The sequence below is a fragment of the Schistosoma haematobium genome, chromosome 3, assembly GCF_000699445.3.
Source record: "Schistosoma haematobium chromosome 3, whole genome shotgun sequence".
Classification (NCBI taxonomy): Eukaryota; Metazoa; Platyhelminthes; class Trematoda; order Strigeidida; family Schistosomatidae; genus Schistosoma; species Schistosoma haematobium.
The window spans coordinates 45182852-45205759 of NC_067198.1; the positions used below are offsets into that span (position 1 = coordinate 45182852).

Genomic DNA, 22908 nt, shown 5'->3' on the forward strand with positions numbered 1-22908 from the left:
ATCAATATAAAAATTCTGAGGTTCTAATAAGAAGTTATCATCACTGGATTTGAAACATATCTGGAGTGAACAAATGATCATCATTGGAATTGGATGTCAATCTCATTACGTTGATTGAAGTCAGAATTGTGTAATTGTACACTATGATTGTAATTGTTAAGATTTCACTGAAAGACCTAAACATCCTGATTTCAATCTCTGGTATAGTCATGGGTACACACTACTTAAGAGTTTTGTACTAGAACGATAAAAACTGTTCACTAATTTGTGGTTCGCAGTGATATTTCAACTGAAATTAATCGTTAATGAATACAACATACCAACTTAAACTATTCCTGACAAAAATCTTCCAACGAAACAAGTGAGTGGAGTAGATCAATTAATACTCTATAATATGAAGTGATTAATACTAATTTAATTGGCACTAAAAGTATTGACACATCTCAATAATAATGCACAATACCTCTGCGAAATAGTATAATAGCATAATACACAGCTTATTTATATACAGTTAAAATGTCCTAAACACTCATATTTAGTCTAATACTAATCTATATAAAGAGGAAGAGAGAGAGAGAAAGACGGAAAACAGTTATTTATATTAAAATATAAACTATCAACCAAGTGGCCATATCACTTCTTATACTAAAGCAGCTGCCTATTTTAAAAAAAATAGTACAGCATTTGATATATTTGTACACATATGCATATATACATACTTCCATTGAAATGAGACTATTTCAGTCAGAAAACAACAACATCAACAATAAACAAAAACAAAATGAAACTGAGGACAAAAATACGATAATCATGTAGACAGCAAAATAGAAAGACAAGCTACTTAAATAAAAAGATAGTAGTTATTAATATTGTTCTTAAAAGAAAGTAGGTATAGTTGAACAAAGAGATTACTAAAGGGAAGAAAAGAATTTTCTTCCTCTGATAAACTGATTCAGACTATATAAACAAGAAAACTGGAAATAAATAAATGATTATAGCAACACTAAAGATGAATAATTGATGATATTGACAACAATAACTGTTATATATATATATATATATATATATGAAGGATAGTTATTTTAGACATTTAGAAAGATAAGACAGTATATTAATATTATGAGAAATCAAATGAAAATCGTACTGAGAAGTTTAGAGACGTTTTTACGTTTACCTAGAAAAGTACCACACATTAAGTATATACATTTTAATACAATTATACTGTTTACATGGAATGAATGAAATAGGATTAGTAGTGGAATTCAGGATGAGCGTTCCTTTCTGTTTCGGACTCATCTGTCGGATGCACTTGCATTCACTCTGATATTCTAAACCAGTATTCTTCACTTCAAACACCAACGTCTTATCCACTTAACTACTAAGTTCAGATGGTTACTTATGCAACGAATATGAATTTATTTCAAGTTTTAACGGTTCATATTATCCAGTTGTCGATTTTTCAACTGAAATTTAATTAACATTATTGTTAATTTTGTAATGGATATTAATTCCGTTATGCTGGCATATCAAGTTGGTGATAAATCTAAGATGGGACAAAACGCGTATCTTGAATTAAACTGCAAGCCACATTCTATTTATTCTATGTAAAATTGTATTATGATTGCTATTTTAAGGTAATACACACAAGATGGCCCCCAAATGCCCTGGTATGGCCGAGAGTGGGGAGAGTCCGTTCTTCCTCTCGAAATGCTCTCACATGGCCACAAGTATATAGCCTCTGCTAGGGAAGTCCTACTCACTGCCATTTCGTGGCGGGGGTGTTGTTTACGAAATTGAGAGGACAAAAAGCGAATGTCCGGAGCTTTAACCGGGTTGGTGGACATGGAGAGTCCACTTACGGAAGTTGAAAAACCCTGATTCCAAACCAGTGGTGCACATGGGCTCCAGTATCCTGGAGGAACAAATGGCGTATGAACCAATCTTTGGTCACTGGCTACCATGGGACTGCATTTTCTAACGTTGCTCCACTGCTTTTTGGATTAAACCTTTAATTCAAAGGCTTCAAGTGTGACACCCTAAGATGATCCAAACAAGTTACAGATTTAATCAATTATATTATGCTCAAATAATTTATGATTTGTAAATTTTTAAATTTAGACTATCAAAATGGTTTTCGATCAAATTTATTTTTATGACTTCTTCAGTTGATACACTAGAAAAATTAAAACAGAAGAAATAGAACATCTCAAAATCACAATCATGAATATTTGATCACTATTTGAATCATCTTTCTGATTATTATAAATGACTAGGTTTTGACCCCTTATTTATAATATTTAGATCAACTGTAATGGTTAATAAAATGAAATTATCATCAATAAAATCTTTAAAAGAAGTTCAAATATTAGAAAAACTACATGAGATCTGTGATCCATTCAACTTATGAACGATACTATAAAATTGATGTTACGTCATAAGTTAACTTAAATTGTCCCATCAGATAAATTGAAGATCGATAAGAGTGGTATATCAATTTAATATTAGTTTGTGATATAAACTAACTAAATGCACAACGACCTAATGATAAGTCTTTGGATACTTATAAACAACTTTGAAATAAAAACCCTGAAGTCATATGCAAATAATTGATTGTGGAGTTTTTAATTCCGAGAGAACAAACCAGATCCTAACAGAGGAAGAATAGCTGGAAGTGGATAGGACACCACCCTATTGAGTCACGAGGCAAGCCCTCACATAGAATCCTCAACGCCAAAAGAGGTGAAGAGGAAGACCAAAGAACACATTACGCTGAGAAGTGGAGACAGATGGGTTTTGTGGACATTATAATAATTTCAGTGGTTGAGAACATGAGTCAATTGAAGCTGGACCATCATGAAAAACCTGGAAGCACTGGAGATATTTCCTAGAGTTCTAAGGAGAAGCAATGATCAGTGGAGTTCAACTGGGTCTATTGTGAGATAGTAACTCATTGCAGACAATGATGGTTGTGTCGCTCAATTATGTGGATTAATTGAAGTTAGATATTAACACTGTTGGATGCCAGCCAACTCAGTGGTCTAGTGGTTAAGAGCTCAAGCGCGAGACTGATAGGTCCTGTGTCCGAATCCCGCGAGTTGGGACCATGGATGCGCATTGCTGAGAAGTCCTATAATAGGATGAAATGGCCATCCAATGCTTCTAGATTTTTCATAGTGGTCTACCTTCAATTGACTCATGATATCAATCATTAAAATTATATCATTTCACTTAAGGAGTTATACAGAAAATGTATTCACACATTAAGACTAAACAATATAAATAAATAATCATAATATATAATTAATTCATAGTAAATCATTTCATTGATAGTTATTCATATTCACTTCACTGATAAATAATATAAACATGTATCCATGAACAATGAGGAAAAAAAAAGTTTAACGGCAAAACTATAATTTATAGACGATCTTTGAGAGACGATTAAAATTACCTTGAGAATATCCATCTATTAGTTAAGAATAAATGAAGTTTATAAATAAGTATGAAAAATTAGAATTTACATTTGATGATTAAAGTGAGGAATTAGATTTAAGGTTTTCATTATGAACCGATATCATGTAAAATATTAAAACACTATTTCATTATATGGATAAATGAATTTTGCGCCAAAATGTGAAACTTGTTGCTTACTCTCACCCTTTCTCTTTCTCCTGGTGATCGACTGGATCATGAAGACGTCGACGTCTGAAGGGAAGCATGGGATACAATGGACATCTAGGATGCAGTTGGACGATCTAGACTTCGCTGATGATCTGGCCCTTCTATCTCAAACGCAACAACAAATGCAGGAGAAGACGCACAGTGTAGCAACAGCCTCACCAGCAGTAGGTCTCAATATACACAAAAGGAAAAGCAAGATTCTCCGATACAACACAGCATGCAACAATCCAATCACAATTGACGGAGAAGATTTGCAAGATGTAAAAACCTTTACATATCTGGGCAGCATCATTGATGAACACGGTGGATCTGATGCAGATGTGAAAGCGTGGATCGGCAAAGCAAGAGCACCATATTTACAACTGAGGAACATCTGGAACTCGAACCAATTTTCAACCAACACCAAGGTCAGAATTTTCAATACAAATGTCAAGACAGTTCTACTATAAGGGGCAGAAACCTGGAGAACTACGAAAGTGGTCATCCAGAAAATACAGGTGTTTATTAACAGTTGTCTACGCAAAATACTTCGGTTCCGTTGGCCGGACATTATTAGCAACAACGTACTGTGGGAGAGAACAAACCAGATCCCAGCGGAGGAAGAGATCAGGAAGAAGCGCTAGAAGTGGATAGGACACACATTGAGGAAAGCACCGAACTGCGTCACAAGACAAGCCCTCACATGGAATCCTCAAGGCCGAAGGAGGTTAAGAGGAAGAGCAAAGAACACATTATACCGAGAAATGGAGATAGACATGAGAAAAATGAACAAGAATTGAATGGAACTAGAAGAGAAGGCCCAGGACAGAGTGGGTTGGGGGATGCTGGTGTGCGGCCTATGCCCCATTGGGAGTAACAGGCGTAAGTAAGTAAGTAAGTAAGTAAGTAAGTAAGGTTTGTTCATAAATTATAATCTTACCAAACATCTAAGCAAGTTTTTTAATTAAAAGATTACAATTTCGTAAGTTTATGATGATGAATAATATGGGATCTTGAGAAGAATTCAAGTCATGAATCACTGGGATTGAATAAAAATACTTTGGATTGACTTTCATAGAACCATTTCTAAAACTGTAAGTAAATTTTAAAAGAAATATTTGAATGAGGATTTGTGGAGATTGTAGTAATCTTATTAGTTGAATTCATGAATCGGTCTAAGCTAGACCACCTTTGAAAATCTGCTGAGGAGTCTCATACTAGTACGAAATGGCTATCGAGTGCTTCCAGGTTTTCAATGGTGATCTAGTTTAAATCGACTCATGAAGTCAATTATTAAAGGGACAACAATTTCCACAAATCCTCATTCTGATAATAATTATGTGCTCACTGGTGACTGGCTTCAAGTTCTAGTGAGAAGCCTTGGCTAGTTGTTATGTCCCGACAAGAATAATGGATGGTAACTTTTGGGATCCATTTATGGACCAATACTAAACGTGTATTTCTGTTGTATAATTGTTAAATCACTAAACTATACATATTCATATTCCTCTTATTATAAGCTTTATTTTGACCCATAAACTATTATTATGCGTTTTACCATTCTTGAGTTATACCCAGTATATTAATTACTACCTCCCTCATTCACAGCCACATCTGGCTAATTCTTGTACAAATGTTGTTTCATATTTTATTGGTACGTTGTGGTCTGTTTGATTGGTATATAAACTTAGTATATTTGAAATATAATGATTCATATTGCAGAGGCTGAGATTCGCGTTCTGGACCTAACTGGCTGGGCTAGGCGGAAAGCAGGACCAATCAGTAATCTAGGCTGCCCGCATGTATTTTATGCGTCCTTGGTTCGACTGATAATTCACTGCCCTCTAATCAGCGGTCACAAGATATAACACCAGTGTAATCCAATCCGTGTCGAGTGGAGACAGTTATTAACCTCAGACAATGGATGAAGAGTTGCGCAGAATTATGTATCGATCGAAGTTAGAAAATGACACTGCTGGATGCCGGCTCAGTGGTCTAGAGGTTAGACGTTTTCGTGAGATCGGAGGTCCTGGGTTCGAGTGCTGCGTGCGGGATCATGAATGCGCACTGCCAAGGAGTCCCAAACTAGGACGAAACAGCCATTTAGTTCATCTACCTTTTCACTTGTGGTCTACCTTAGACAGACTCATGAATTCAAATATTAAGATCAGCGTGAGTGATATTTCATCGAGACACGTCCGTGGAAAAGGGAGTAGCCTAAAACAAATTGACACTGGTTTACATGAAAAACTAATGATAAGGATCATACGAATAAATACTGTTGACATTATCGATAGACTACAGTGTTCCAAGAGTGTCCAATAATTATCTGAACGACAAAAGCTATGTACACATGAAATAACAAAATGAGCATTTCTATATTTGTGTTTGTTCCTACTATTTCATGCCCTTTTCTTCGAGCAACATTTTGACCTGCAATTAAGAAACAAGAATCAAGTTGTATACATATATATGACAAGTATGGAGAACCTGTGGAGATTGTCAAATTTTTGTAGTTTAGATCACAAACTTATTTTAGCTAGATCACAATCAAAAACGCTAGAGCACTGGATAGCTGCTTCATTCTAATATGGGACTCTAAAGTAGTGAGCACTTTTATGATCCATCACCCGGAATCATAGGTCTTACACATGAATGTTTATTCCATAAACTACTGAACCGGTATTCAGTGGTTCGCTTGTCTAATTTCAATCAATTCAAAATATTAATCAACCCTTATATATTGCTTAATGTGGATTAGCGTCTCATATCTAATACAGTTGATTTCCATTGTACATGGCTTCTCACTAGAACAGCAGCAGTTGTATCTTTAAGCCAGTCACTAGTGAGTGCATGGTTATTTTTAATAAAGAAGGATTTTTGGAAATCGTGGAATTGTCCTAGTCCATTCTGTGATTTAATCTGTGAAAATACTTATTAATTACCTATAGTTTTCTTCCATATATCCGGTAATTGTTGTTTACAGAAATTTTTACAATACATAAATAATACATCATATTCAGTCAGTCAGTCAGCTACAATGTAGGACTAGGTACATATGTGCATTGGTCCAAGTTGCCATCACATCACATTAATAAACTATTAGTATACTTACAATGGATTTAAAAGTAGAAAATGGTATTTTTCTTTAATATCGTAATACACCTAAAAACTCTAATATAATCAAATACATTTTAAGTATTGATGCAGTTATTATCGAGAAGAAGAAGAAGAAGAACCACACTTCAAAGGCTCCAGGTGTGGCCTCCTAAGAAAACCACCTGTTACGGTTTGGGCACCTGGGCAGTATCTCAACACTTACGCAAATCGAATGATCTATGTAGCGCATATCCATTTGGTGCCTCCTTGTACCAATGTTTATGTGTTTATATAAAATAAATAAATAAGTCCCAATAGACTTTCAAAGAAATTTACTATACAATATATCACTACACACTAGAGATATAAATAAAAAATTGATAATTTTGCTAATGTTGAATTTCAGACTTCAAGTATCTTACATTGTTCAACTTTGTTTTGTCTAATTGACATTTATATTTGTCCTTGATTATTATTATTTATTAATAATTAGGTAGAACAAACATTATTCAATGCTTAATAAATTCACTTTATACTATTAAATCTTTAGGGTTTATTTACAGCTGAACATAAGCGTTTATATTCATATGATATCACAAATTACATTGATTATTTGTTTATTTGTTTATTCAAACATATAAACATCGGTACAAGGAAACATCACATATATACATACATCACACTTCATCATTCGATTTGTATGAGAGCTGGAATACTGATCGGGCGCCCAAGCCGAAGCAGGTGGTTTTCTTAGGAGGCCACTCTCCTAGCCTTTGACCTAGAGGTCCAATCCATGAGTTGTTGCAGCAACGTTAGGAGATACAATCTCATGGCAGCCAACTACCAACAAAAGGTTCATACGCCACTTTTCCCTCAGCATCCTGGAGCTCATGTGTACCATTGGTTTAGAATCAAGGTCTTCCTACTCCTCTAGGGGGACCCTCCGTATACACCAGCCCGGGTTAAAGCGCAACGTATTCACTATTTGTTCTCTCAATTTTGTAAACAACACCACCGCGATAAGGCAATGAGTAGGACTTCTCTGACAGTGGCTGTATACGAGTGACTATTTCGTGAGGGAGAGTTGACTCTCCCTACCCTCGTCCGTACCACGACTTTTGAGAACATGCATAGATTTATGTGGCATATGTAAAACGTATTAAAAATGGGTCATTTCGTATCATATTTGATTTATGTTCATCAACTGATGTCTTTAACATAAACAAATATCGATAATAGAAAAATCTGTGATCAATTAAACTGAAAAATAAATATCAAATCATGACCATTATTTTGTAAAAGTATATAAGTAATATGACTACTGTGTTATATTGAATAATCGTTGACTATAAAAGAACTTTTTTTGTTGTTATACACAATGTGAAAGAATGTAGAATGAGTATAGATTTCATGTTTTAATTCAGTGTAAAGAGCAAGAAAACCTGCTTAACCTAGATTTCATGTTATTTTAATCTGTCGACAACGTTAGCATATAATCTTTAAAGAACTAATGGCCTTAATGGGATTCCAATCCTAATTTATTCATCTACATTAACTGATGTGGTATGGCGACTCGAACTGATGTACGTACATACGAAGTTCTACGTTGTTACTGACTGACTGACTGACATTAACTGAGATGTTATTATTAAGCTATTCTATTATAGATAAGGAATATTTATCCCCATTTTAGATAGATAAATAATAATAATATTGAAATATATAGCTTCCAATGTCTTAAGAGACAGAACTTTAACCGCCTGCGGGATTCGGACCCAGGGCCTTTAGTCCCGTGGGTGCGCACTGCTGAGGAGTCCCACAATAGGACGAAACGGACGTCCAGTAATACTAGGTTTTCAATGGTGGTCTTACATCAATCGGTTCATGATCTCAATCGAAAATCCAATAATCTCCACAACCATATACTGATAATAAATGTTAAAACGCTATAAATAAAATTATACTAAGAATAAAAATGTGTTAGATATGTTTGTACGTTTGTAAGTGTTAACACTTGAACTATGAATTTAAACAATATAGTTTTATTTATAGAACTATTGAAATATAATTATCAACAATAATTCGATTGTGGTGTATGCTATTGATATCAACAGATATAAGTAGTATATATCACTAGTCGAAAGTGGAATGCCTGATGGCAGAAAGTTGAGAAAAAAAGAAAAGAGAACGAGAATAGAGAGTGATTGATAAAGAAACAAAGGAATAACAAAGTCTGAGACAATTAATTGATATTTTGCAAATGAATTATTTACTGTATGATTCTCAGATTTTATGAAGAAATTATGTAATTTAGTATTCAAATACATTTGGTTGTCTCCATTTGTGTTCTCGTTCACTACACAGTGAGTACTGGATTTACATAAATAACAGAGAAAACAAATAGACTAATCGTACATCGTTTGTCAATGTATGAAATTAAGACGAGTTGTGGGTTTATTGTTGTTATCTTGTAAGTTGTCATTATGTTTTTTAACAAGCTATTGATACAGTAAGTTAAGATGAATCAACACTGAAATAGTTGATTTCAGGCTATTACAGATGATTGACAAATCAACTGTGTTTCCATACATTTTAACATCATTCTGTGATTCATTATTACTAATTATTAAAGGACAATAATATAATGATATTAGTAAATCTTTTTTCTTTACAAACAAGTCATAAAAATTATATATTTACCCTTATGACCTGTGCAATGACTTGTTACTTCATGATACAACATTCGTACCATTGAATAATTACAAATCGAAGAATTGTATATATATGTCAATCCTGCGTTACGTTAGTCATGACTCAAAAAGCTTAGTGGTGGACTTAGTGGGCGACTTAAGTTCAAATTTTATAAAAGGTATCAGTTTCATCAAAATTATAGGTAGGTAGGTGGTGATGATGAGTGCTAACTGGTACAAAACACAACTGAATAAAGGTTTCTTGAACACTTACTCACTTAAAAAAAGTGCTTGTACCAATAGGAAATGAAATTAACCAAATATGTTGAAAATAAATTGATTGTTTTATTAATGTCATGTATGATAGAACAAGAATTACAAAATCATGGACTCAGTATTTTCACGAAGCGCTGATGTAGTAATAAAAAACAATCTGATTTTAACGAGTTATAGGTGAAAAATCCTATTCAATCTAATTTAGTTTATGCAGAAAGTTACTAATATTGATTATGACACAAAAACGTACTTTACAAAGACGAGTATGTAATTCTGAACTTTATGAATGAGTTACATAAATTATTCGACGAAAATTACTCAAATAATCATTTCATCTAAAGAATTCCCACAAATTCGTGTAACACAAACACACACAAAAACGAATTAATGCTATGGAAATCTGACAAGTTTAAGCACTGCATTGTATTTACTGAGCTGTTTGAATTTTTATGCATTATTAATCTGAAAAAAGATTTTTATTACTCCTACTTGTTACCTCTTAATCCGGAAGGTTAAGAGTCAGTCAGTTACAACGTAGGACCAGGCACATATATGCATCGGTCCAACTTGCCATACCACATTAGCACAACAAGATGAACACCAAATTCATAGAAGTAGTTAATTCAATGGTGGTAATATACAAAAGAAAGATTGCATATAAGGACATAGTATGGGAAGAAAGTCTTAGTTCGTAGAAAGAAAGATATGAAGCGATTTTAATCTCATAATTTAAAGGAAGACAAAGAGTGTTTACACCTACGCTTTTGTAATCGATTCTGAGCCGTGTCACCAGGAGTCTCTAACCATCGGTTACGATAATCACGCGGACCCCGAACAAGTAGTCTGCATCTATCAACATCGTTAAGACTAGAAGTTAGTGACTTCAATGACTGATGCCACGTTTTGGTTTGGCCGCCCCTAACTTTCTTCCAACCATCTCCAACACCGGTTAGCATTGCGCGCCGTGGTAATCGGTGTTAAGGCATACGCAACACGTGGCCGAATCATCTCAGTTGATGAAGATCCACGGAGAGTATGTCAATTGAAAAGGTATCATGGGCGCATTAAATGTTATATACATAAATCGGTAGTGATTGTCTTCTGAAATTCCTCACGAATATTTACTTTTTTGTTATCTGTAGCCATGTTTAATACAAGTGGAAATAGTCTGTTAAGACGAGAATAAGCATCATTATAAAAGAAACGATTTGAGATTATCCTGCTACTTAAAATAATTCATCGTTATATGATCGCTCAATCATTTGCAATCGTGGATTCTAACACCTAACCCCTGATTAGATGACAAAATCTCACGTTTGAAAAATTTCACTACTCTCTAGTAAAATATGAGAGTAAAAAGTGTGAAATTAAATGGCCAGTTAACAAATGACATATTAACTCTTATACTAAATTAATTTATGGAGGCAAACATAAAAAACGGTTAGCGACAAAGCAATAATTTTTAAAAACTACTAAAAGTATTCGGTTTTATCTAAGCTAATTGATGTGATACAAATCAAAAATTGACTAAATTTAATGAAGATTTAGAATGAAACTAGTTTTACATGGAAACTGATAATAAAACTACAAACTGGTTAAATATAATATTAGATACTGAAAATTTTGAAAAAAGCTGTTGAAGTTACATAATGGACGAAAATTATTAGTATAGGAACCGACCTAAGAGATTATGTTTATAAGGATGCTATCAAAGAAAATAGATTATTGATAAAACATTTGAACAAACAGTTGAGATACTGAGTGAAACACTTCAAAAAACAGTTCAATTATCTTACAATATGATCGAAATACTGTTTGAAGTGCAGTTTATTAACGATCATTTTAATTGCTAATTTATGGAGTCTAGATGCGCTTATTAATTGATTCTGATTGTTAAATTATAGCTAATGAATTCCTGAAGTTTTAATTAGTGTCAATGTGTACAGTATAGGATCATAATGTTTGTCATTTAACTTCACACAGGATAGATTACAAAATCCGTTAAACAGTTGTAGATAAATTCACTTGGTATTGTTTACTTGAATCTTCCCATTGACGTTTAGGACTGCAATTGATCAGTCTCTTATTGGCATATGTCCCGACCGTTGTTGCTACCTTGACGTGGTGGTCGGGCTTGCCTATTGTGATGAAGCAACCGAGCTATACTGGCTGGAACAACCGTACCTCAAGGTCCTACCATGTCAGACAGGTCGGTTGAAGAGCGGTAAGACTAAAAGCAACAAACCCAAGGTCCGAAGGCGAAGTCGTACTGCTGACTGTACAGAGGTGTGACAGCAGTAAGGTGTTTCCTTCAGACAACCAGCATGACAGCGATGCTGCCTTCCCACAAGGAGAGGTGGGGTTAGAAAAGGTCGACCCTAAAAATGCACACCTCACCTTACCTCAGGGATTTCCGTCTCCGGCGGTAAGGCCCTTTGAAGAACGGAGTTAACACGTCAAAAACCTCCCACGAAAAGGCTGTGCGCGACCGGCTTCGAGCAGTTGTCCCTTGGGCACTGCGGTCACGCTCTCAGGTCACTGAGACCACCTCTAATCCAATTTCCTTTTCAGGTACCTCCAGAAGAACCCTTCCTCGGTGTGGGCAACCGGGAAGTGATAACCGCCCTCATACCTCTAACAGCACTCGAGACCACTGTATTCATAATCAACCTTCCTCTTCAATTCCTATTATTCCTCCTACATCGACTTTCAACCCTAAACTTCCTCTTTCGGCTTCCTCCTCAAGTGTCACCATAGCCAACGATTCTAGTGCTCAAAACTCTCTATTGGCATATGTGTATACTGTATGTATCATCTCGATATTGCCTTAATTCACAAGTATTATAAGCAAAGATGGATAGTGGCTAGCAGTTGAATCCAGGACGCGCATTTCGTCCTATTTCAGGCTCGTGGGCTGGATGTACCTGCATCTCAAGTTGATGTTCACTCCAAAACTCGAACTCAATACCGTTCGCTTCAAACGCCATCGCGTTATCCACTTAGTTAATGAGTCCTGATAGCCACTTGCTTGTGCAATGGGGTGAAGTTTAAATTCACTTGGTATTGTTTACTTGAATCTCCCCATTGATGTTTAGGACTCTAATTGATCAGTCTTTTATTGTATATAGTCTGAAAAATGTTTTTATTACCCCTAAAGTGTAAGTTAACTTTATTAAATGATCATGAACATTTCGTTTCAAACCTGTAGTTTGTTCTTTCAAATTTAATTAAATTATAACATTTCAAACGTTTGTGATTTACATGCTCCTCTAGAGTATGTTTTAGAAGATAAGCAAACAATTCGGTACATTCTGTTTGTGTTTTCCTACAAATTTTTAAGTGTTGACACTATGACAGGATAAAAAGGCAAAATTACATTGTTTTACTCATTGTGATTCTTGTTCAATATTAATTAATTCAATTTGATAATTATTCAGTGTAGTGGTGAAGATTTTTAGCTCAGGTGGATGATTTTGATGGAGTTTTGTTCTCTGAGCTGGATGGTTTGGTCTTGGAGCTTTCATCGTTCTTCTGAACAACATCATCAGCACTTCGATGTGTACAGGACAAGCTGTGAATCACATATACAGAAATTCGAACACTTCACTTCTACTTGAAGTTTGTGCTGATGATGTCGTCCAGAAGTACGATGAAAGCTCCACGAATAAACCATCCAGCTCAGAGAACAAAACTCTGTCAAGATATTCAGTGTAGTATTTGTTTTGGTTTTTCGGTGTGATCTTCTATTCGGTATAATATTAATTTATTTGAGTATGATGTATATCTGAGATACAATATTCTTGTATTCAATTAACATGAATTAGGCTCAGTATTATATGCAACATGTGACGTGTTATAACTCTGGGTATTTTTCATAAATGTAATTTCATCTTTATCATTAATCAAAATGAATGTTCAACCAATATATAAATGAGTGTGAATTTTCGACTAGCGTTGTCGTCATGTTTCAGGGTTAATATATCATCACTTGTACCAGTCTAGATATTCTTACATGGAAATTGGAGTGGGTCCTTCTTTCACAAGTATAAGTGATAAGCGATTCTGACATCACAATTAGTGACGAACCAGTCATAACACATTATATGTCTATAATGTTCGGAACCGTAATTGTAAAGATGTCTAACATATTATTATTGATTTACATGATTCAGAGATGAATAGACTCGCATTTAATCAATAGAAAGGAATATAATAATTCACAGATTCAACTTCAGGCACTTTATGAAATTACAAAGAACACATAAAATCCAGCAAAGGAATCTCTTTTTTTTTTAAAGTTCACTATCATGCATTGGATACTCGACTAATTGATATCTTAATTTTAAGATTTCTTTGTCTTCAACCATTATCTACCAAGTTCTTGTTCCATATATTCAGCACTACAGATCTTGCTCTATTTAAAACTTGCCTTCAACATAGATGTAATGAAATATTTCTATTTGATTCTACAAGAACATTTGAGTTTAATCACTCAAACAACTTCCAGTTTGCTTATAGAATCTGTCTAAACCTAACAAGATTACTTTCTCTACTAATTTTTGCGTACAAAAGAAGTATATACATATAACTGAAATGATTATGTAAAACTAGACGTACAATTGAAATATTGATCACTTACCATTAGGTGCATCTACATGAACAAACGCTGAATCATCTTCAACTTCCAAAACTGAATAAAACTAAAAATTACGATGAAAAAAAGAAAGTAATAATTTACTTAATATTTCATAAAGAATTATGTATATATTAACAATTTCCAAAACAGTCTGATGTTAGTTATAGATAGCTATCGTGATCCAAGAATCAACAAATAGCTGTTTCTTCACAGTTTCATATTAAGTAACTCAAGACCTTGAGATATGGCGGTGAGCTCTCAGTCTTTCAACCACTGAGTCAAGATTTAATGGTTAACACTTCTAAATTCAATTCATCTGCAGTACTGAGTAATCATCTTCCAGCACTATTGGTAAAAAAAATGCCTCATACCAAAGATAGTTAAATTCTATTAGTCACAGTTTCTCATAAGGGCCAAGGGAATCACCACTCAAAACTATTAGTAATGTAGAAATATACATCGAGAGATAATCTTATGATTAAACACAACTACAACTTTATATGAAATTGAGAACTTTACAGTAGATACTAATAATTATGTCATAAAGACTGACCTCGGTAAACAGTATACATATTTCATGATCACACTTTAACAGTAAATAGTTTATTCAATGGTCAGAACGTTGTCCAAACTGAATAACAGCAGAAAATATAAAACTTCCAACAGAATTCATTCTTTGATTGAGGTCATGAACCGATTGATGTTAGACCACCATTGAAGACCTGGAAGCACTGGACGTCCGTTTCGTCCTATTGTGAGGCTCCTCAGCAGTGCGCGTCCACGATCCCGCTCGCGGGATTCGAACCCAGGGCCTTCAGGTTAGACATTAACTCCACTGGATGCCGGATCAGTGGTCCGGTAGGTTAAGAGTTCGCAGGCGAGACTGAAAGCTCTGGGTTTAAATCCCGCAAGCGGGATCGTGGATGAGCATTGCTGAGGACGAAACTGCCGTCCAATACTTCCAGGTTTTCAATGGTGGTCTAACATCAATCGGTTCATGATCTCAATCAAAAACTTAACAATCTCCACAACCCCTAAACTGATAATTCATTTTATTTAAATAAGCGAATGAAAATTTTCGGTTATTTTTAAATACTGAATAGAATTCAAATGTCAATCTTTAAAGTGGTAAGAAATAATAATTTATAGAAAAAATATAAAAAATAAATAATTCATTTATGTATTGTTTATTCGAATCTTCTCATTGATGTTTAGGATTGCAATTAATCAGTCTCGTAATGGTATATGTAAATCCTGTACGGATGACTTCAATATTGCCTTAAGTCATGTATTGGGTTTGAGTCCTTGAGTGAAAATCAACTCTAGGATGCAGATGTATCCAGTTGATCAGTCCCAAATAGAATAAAATGCGCATCCTGCACTCCAATGCTAGTCACCATTCATCTTTGCTTATAATAAAGCATATTTGCCCACTTTTTTTCGATAAAATCGTTAATGTTAATCCATTGGTGTTTCCGCGTGTGGGTTCGAATCCCATCTCAGTCACCAGTTGTTATATCTAGAATTTCGTTTCTTAATATGCTGCGTACAACTTGAGCACTCAAACGCTAGGACACTCCCAAGTCACAAATGAGATGACGGAAGACAAGTAAAAGGAATGCTATTCCAAAACAGTGTCAATTATGGTACAAAACTGTCAGGTATTTATAGTTTCTAGTAAAAATGAAATCATTATTACAGTCCTCCAACCCGCATACAAGGGGTTATTAGCGTTTGCCCAACAGGGAAGCTACATGCCAGGGATTCTAGAATATTCTTACAAATGATGATTGGATGGAATATCTCCGATTCATTCCATCAGCAACAGTCTACTGTGACAGAGAACAAACCAGCTTCCAGCTGAGGAGGAAATTAGGAAAAAATGATAGGAATGGACAAGACATAAATTACTCAAATCATCAACCTGCATCACGAGGCAAGCCTCAGCTTGGAATCCTGAACGGGAGCGGAAAAGAAGAACACGTTACATCGGGAAATAGAAGAAATGAAAAGGATGAGTAGCAACTGGAAAGAGCTACAAAGGATTTTCCAGGGCAGGGTTGGATGGCGAGCGCTAGTGGGCGGCGTATGCTCCTCCACGAGGAGTAACAGGTGTAAGTAATTACTTATTCTGTTAAATGATAAAACACTCATTCTATATATACAATGTTGATTTGTAAGAAATATGTAGTTCATGTAGTTAACCAATGGACTCATTATCAATCTTCATATGAATAATCAAATGATAAATTACACCTTCTGAACTTATTATATATTTCTTTTAATTGGGGTTAATTAGTTTTCTTAGTATTAAACAGTTAAAAACAATATCCAGGAAAACATAACTGATCCAGATTTCATACTAGTTGGTATTCATCAGTAAGCTTTATTTTAAATCTCAGAGAAACTGATTGTCCTCATAAGATTCAGATAGTAAAGTCTCATAATTGATGTAATGTTGACCCACGTGAGCTAATGACCACACTAGGATTAGATCTGGTTATCGTTTTTTAGCGAGTTACGTTCCTATGGGATGGGGTCGCTAAGCCGATGCTCAACCATCTTCCTTTAGCCTGGCTTGGGACCGGCAGTATCCCCAGAGGGGCTCCATGTGGAGATGTAAAGGCGCGGATCGGCAAAGCAAGAGCAGCATATCTACAATTGAAGAACATCTGGAACTCAAAACAACTGTCAGCCAGCACCGAAGTCAGGATTTTCAATACAAATGTCAAAACAGTTCTACTGTATGTGGCGGAAACCTGGAGAACTACGAAAGCCATCATCCAGAAGATACAAGTGTTTATTAACAGTTGTCTACGCAAAATACTTCGGTTCCGTTGGCCAGACACTACTAGACACTGACAACCTACTGTGGCAGAGAACAAACCAGATCCCAGCGGAGGAACAAATCAGGAAGAAGATCTGGAAGTGGATAGGACACATATTAAGGAAAGCACCCTACTGAGTCACAAGGCAAACCCTCACATGTAGTCCTCAAGGCAAAAGGAGGTGAAGAGGAAGACCAAAGAACAGATTACGCCGAGAAATGGAGTCAGATGAGAAGATGAACGAACAACAATTGGATAGAACAGGAAAGGAAGGCTCATGACAAAGTGGGTTGTAGAATGGTGGTCGGCGGCCTATACTGCATTGGGAGTAGCAGGCGTAAGTAAGTAAGGACTAGATCAATAGAATTCAGCTTGTTCTAGACAAACATGATATTGGTTTATGTTAAGTGACGAACTTATGTACATTTTTTTCCATTTTAACCTAAGAATCAGAAAAGTCAATGCCCATTTAAGGTCTTTTGACTTTATAATAAAACTCATGAAGAGAGATGAAATTCATTTTAAAACATGGACCGAAATTCGGACAATTTTCTTTCCAAAAAAATGTCTAAAATAATCTTAAAATTTAAGATGTAAGAGAATATAGAAAGTGAATGCATGTGCCCCATTTATGACCGATTATAAGCCGCATCACATAACATCTCAATCCATTATTTACAGTGATGATGTGGATATTAGGTCCTCAGAACTCACTTGGTAAATACCTTATTTTTGTAATTTTATTTTAAAAATTTGAATTTCTTATTTTCGATCCAAAAGCCCTCATAGTTCCACCTTCATTTCCTATTTCCCACTTTGGAGAATTTCAAACACTATTGGTTCGTTACATCTTTTAGTATGCTATTTTGTAACGCTTCCTAAGGACAATTTTATGCTATATATATATATATGTTTGATTTGTGTCTGTTGTTATTGCTCGTGCTTCCGGCTGCTTACGAAATATATTTCCCCATTTCTCTCTCTAGTTAACAGTACTGGGACGCGTCAGAATAGCTATCTTATTGGTCATTGTATCACAGAGTCTTTGTTCCGTTCTCAGACTAGGTGAACTCATCATCACTTTGAACAATAGCAAGTGAACACAAAGACTCCAATCACGTAAAAAATCATCTTAGTGACACAAATTATTCTATTCCCTATCCTTCATTAAATATCAAGCTTTCGACAGCTTAATATGTTGTTATCAAACTAAATTATCTGTATCTGGGTTTTCTTCTTTAAACAAAGGTGAATCTTATTACTATTTTGAATTCCTTAATTGTCACCTTATTTATTTCCTCTCTCAGAACGGATAATATAATCTTCCGCAATTGATCAATTGATGATCATAATAGCTAAAAATAATTATTTAAATTGAATAGATAAGTTGGATAATTCATATATATATATATATATATATATATATATATATATATATATATTAACACATAGATATTGGTACAAGGAGGCACCAAATACATATGCGTCACACAAATCTCATTTGATATGTGTGAGGGCTGTGATACTGCCCGGGTGCCCAAACCGAAACAGGTGGTTTTCTTGGGAGGTCACTCCCTGAGCCTTCGACCTGAAGGTCTGATCCACGAGGCAGTGGAGGAGATGCAGTCCCATGGAAGCCGGTGACCAACAATTGGTTCATACGCCATTCGTTCCCGTAGGATACTGGAGCCCATGTGCACCATTGGTTTGGAATCCGGTTAAAGCGCCGGACATTCGCTTTTCGTCCTCTCAATTTCGTAGACAACACCCCCGCCACGAGAAGGCAGTGAGTAGGACTTCCCTGGCAGAGGCTATATACTTGTGGCCATGTGAGAGCATTTGGAGAGAGAGAGCGGACTCTCCCCACCCTCGGCCGTACCAGAGCGTTTGGGGGCGGATAGTTCATGTATAATAATAATAATAATAATTTAACAGAGATATTTAGCAATTTAATATGCAATAAGTAGTTTGTACATAGAAATCTCATTATAATCAGTTTGAGCTAGACAATCCATTTAGTGTCATTACATTCATATATAAATGATGGTTCGTAGTTGAATATCCTGTGTCATAATTTAGTAGAATAGTTTATTTAGCCTTACTTAATTATTATCACAACTCGCTTTGTTCAGTAGTACTAATCGTTTATACATTATAAATAATAACTAAATGTTATATAGGTGGAGTGTATCACGAACTAATCTCACCTGGAAGTTGGAAAATTTGTTCACTTAACTTATTCTGTCGATAGTACTCGTCGTGGATCGATTTCACTTGAGGTATTACTGAAGAGTTGTTGCATTTTTTGATAACTAGTTTGATACTTAGTAAGATAGTCTCTATCTATTGCTTATGGATTTTTATACTAGATGCTCTCTAGTTTTTTATGGTATCTTAAATGAAATCAACTCTTGATAAATATCACCAACAAAATAATCTTCATAAAACCATTTCATCCCAAATGCAACAACAAATGCAAGAGAAGACGAACAGTGTAGCAGCAGCCTCAGAAGCAGTAGGTCTCAATATACACAAAGGGAAAAGCAAGATTCTCCGATACAACACAGCATGCACCAATCCAATCACAATTGACGGAGAAGATTTGCAAGATGTAAAAACCTTTACATATCTGGGCAGCATCATTGATGAACACGGTGGGTCTGATGCAGATGTGAAAGCGCGGATCGGCAAAGCAAGAGCAGCATATTTACAACTGAAGAACATCTGGAACTCAAAGCAGCTGTCAACCAACACCAAGGTCAGAATTTTCAATACAAATGTCAAGACAGTTCTACTATAAGGGGCAGAAACCTGGAGAACTACGAAAGCCATCATCCAGAAAATACAGGTGTTTATTAACGGTTGTCTACGCAAAATACTTCAGATCCGTTGGCCGGACACTATCAGCAACAACGTACTGTGGGAGAGAACAAACCAGATCCCAGCGGAGGAAGAGATCAGGAAGAAGCGCTAGAAGTGGATAGGATACACATTGAGGAAAGCATCCAACTGTGTCACAAGACAAGCCCTCACATGGAATCCTCAAGGCCAAGGGAAAGGAGGAAGACCAAAGAACACATTACGCCGGGAAATGGAGATAGACATGAGAGAAATGAACAAGAATTGGATGGAAATAGGAAAGAATGCCCAGGACAGAGTGGGTTGGAGAATGTTGGTCGGTGGCCTATGCTCGTTTAGGAGTAACAGGCGTAAGTAATATATATATATACAATTTATTCATCGTATTGCAGTTATAACTTATCATACAGTACACCAGTTATTTACGAAAATATATGAAAACATTAAAGAATACATATAGCAGGTTTTAGGGACAGGGTGTAGGTGGTGGAGGATTTCATCTCACATTACATACATATATACACATTAGTCCCAACGTTTTCTCCACCATTTACTCATAGATTCACAATAATAATAATAATAATAATTCGTTTCATCATGTAGAATAATTACGACCGAGTTTGAACAAATTTAATGTAGGACATAAATTAACCGAAAAATGTCATCGAGTTTGTGTTTTTTTTCTGTACATTATCGAAATTACAAACACTTACATTGACTAATATACATCATTCTAAATATACATCCGCATCAGTACGTACGCACGCACGCACATATACATACATACACACATAGTAACATGATACATAGATAGTAACTGATAGATGTGAATAAACAAGATGTACAATCTGTTTACTTATTTATTGATCAAATTGAACATTTAAACTATAGTCAGTTAATTTTGGAAAAGATTTTAGGGACAAAGGGAGAGAGAGAGAGAGAAATGCCTATTAAACTTTATTTTAATTGTTTAATAAGAAAGTCATCAATTTGATTTTAAATTAATTGGCCTAAATCATTATTATTACCTAAAATAAGTATGGAAATGTAATACAATAATATTCACTTAATTTGGTAGTTTTTTTGGTGTACATGGTGTGTAACATACAAGAAACTTCTAGTTCCGATTATCACATTATCTCAATCTCACTCTCGTATTATTTCTGATTGTTGTCGATTGATTTAATCATTAAATGTAAGTGTATTTTATGTTTTACTTTATTTACAATTTACAAACTCAATATAAGTAAACCTGATGGTGACAAATATGAGACAATTCTATGAAGCTTGTGATGTAGGCGAGATATCAGTCTATCAACCAAAGGATGAGTTTACTCTACAGCAATTCGCTTTGTTTTACTTAATGAATGTGAAATATGACTATTAAGAGTAAAGTATACTAGTAATTGATCATAGATATCTACGAAGTATTGGTCGTGTACTTTTGGACCACGGAGTACACGATGGCTGGGTTAAGAATAGGGTACTAGGTAAAGACAACAAATCGTTTGATGAGGTAGTAAACCTTCATTAACTGAGGTAGTTGGGAGATGTGCTACTTATACCCAACCAGTAGCAGTAGGTTAGAGGGAAGCTAGGGATAGCCAAACCAAAACATAGCATCGATCCATGAAGTCACTAACAGTTGGACTGGGTCACTGTAATATGCATAGACTATTTGGTTGAGGTCTGTGTGACTATTTTAACCATTGGTTACAGACTTTTGATGACATGGCTCAAAATCGTTTGCAATGGCGCATGTACATCCATCCTTTATCTTCTGAACTCCTAGTAACATATTTTTTGTGCTTTCATTTCACTAGTTAATACTTTCTTCTCGAATCGTATCTTCGTTGCCTAATTTTTCCAGTCACCACTGATAATGTTACTACCACTTATATTATGTAATTTAGTTTAACAATGTCATCTCTCTATGCTAATAGAATATGATAACTTGAACCGATGTACATACGTACCAGGTTCTACGTTGTAACTAAATGACCGACTACTATCAGGAAACTCTACATCGGTGACTTTAGTAGTTCAAAATAGTTAGGTTGTAGTTAGCACTGTGATGCAGAACGAGTGTTTCGTCCTACTTGGAACTAATCAGGTGGATGTATCTGGATCCAGGTGTTTATGTTCAAAGTGGAACTTGATCCTAGTACCTTTTAGTTCATACACCATTGTATTACCCAAGGATCTACTGAGTGCAGGTAGTCACTAATTTGTTCAGCTGGTACGACGTTTGAATTATACTCTTAACCAAATTTCATCTATTCTAACGTGATTGTGACTGACTGGATATGTCGATACAACCTGCACATATCTCAGTACAGACTAATAAAAATTCAGTCCTGAGTTTTGGTGCAGTTTCATTCTCTGAGCTGGATAGTTTGGTCGTGGAGCTTTATTTGTTCTTCCGAATAACATCAGCATAAAATTCAGGTGGAAATGAAGAGTCCGAATTTCTCCACATAGGACTCGCAGTTTGTCCTGTCGAGCTCGATCTTGACGGGTTACTTTTACTCTATCATTATCCGCCTCTTTATTTTTAATATATCCCAATTTAATCTGACTCTTGGTCCTATATTGTCCATGATTCCTCTGATTGGTTGATAGTTTGGATCGATTTCGATGTGTTTGTTGATTGCTAATTAACCTGGATACCAAGCCTCTAAGAATTCTCTGATGTTCTTAGTATTCCCTCTATGAAAGGTTTCAACACTATTCTAGTCAAGTGAGTGTACGCAGTTGTCCGAATTCGTTGATATAAGCGAAGATATATCATGGAGCTTGACCGCTAATTGGTGTTTATGAAGGCGAAGATGAAGAAGGCGTTCACTTTGTCCGACATTTT

At 35.3% G+C, this 22908-nt stretch overlaps 1 protein-coding gene across 2 annotated transcripts in view; it reads right to left on the minus strand.

Annotated features, from left to right (window-relative positions):
* Positions 1–22908, minus strand: part of SORT1_1 (Sortilin) — a 97568-nt gene that overhangs the window by 68787 nt on the left and 5873 nt on the right. For both annotated transcript variants that reach the window (XM_051213959.1, XM_051213960.1), the window contains one exon: positions 14365–14425. In XM_051213959.1, coding sequence (XP_051069981.1) covers positions 14365–14425 — 61 coding nt within the window. The remainder of the gene's footprint in view (positions 1–14364; positions 14426–22908) is intronic.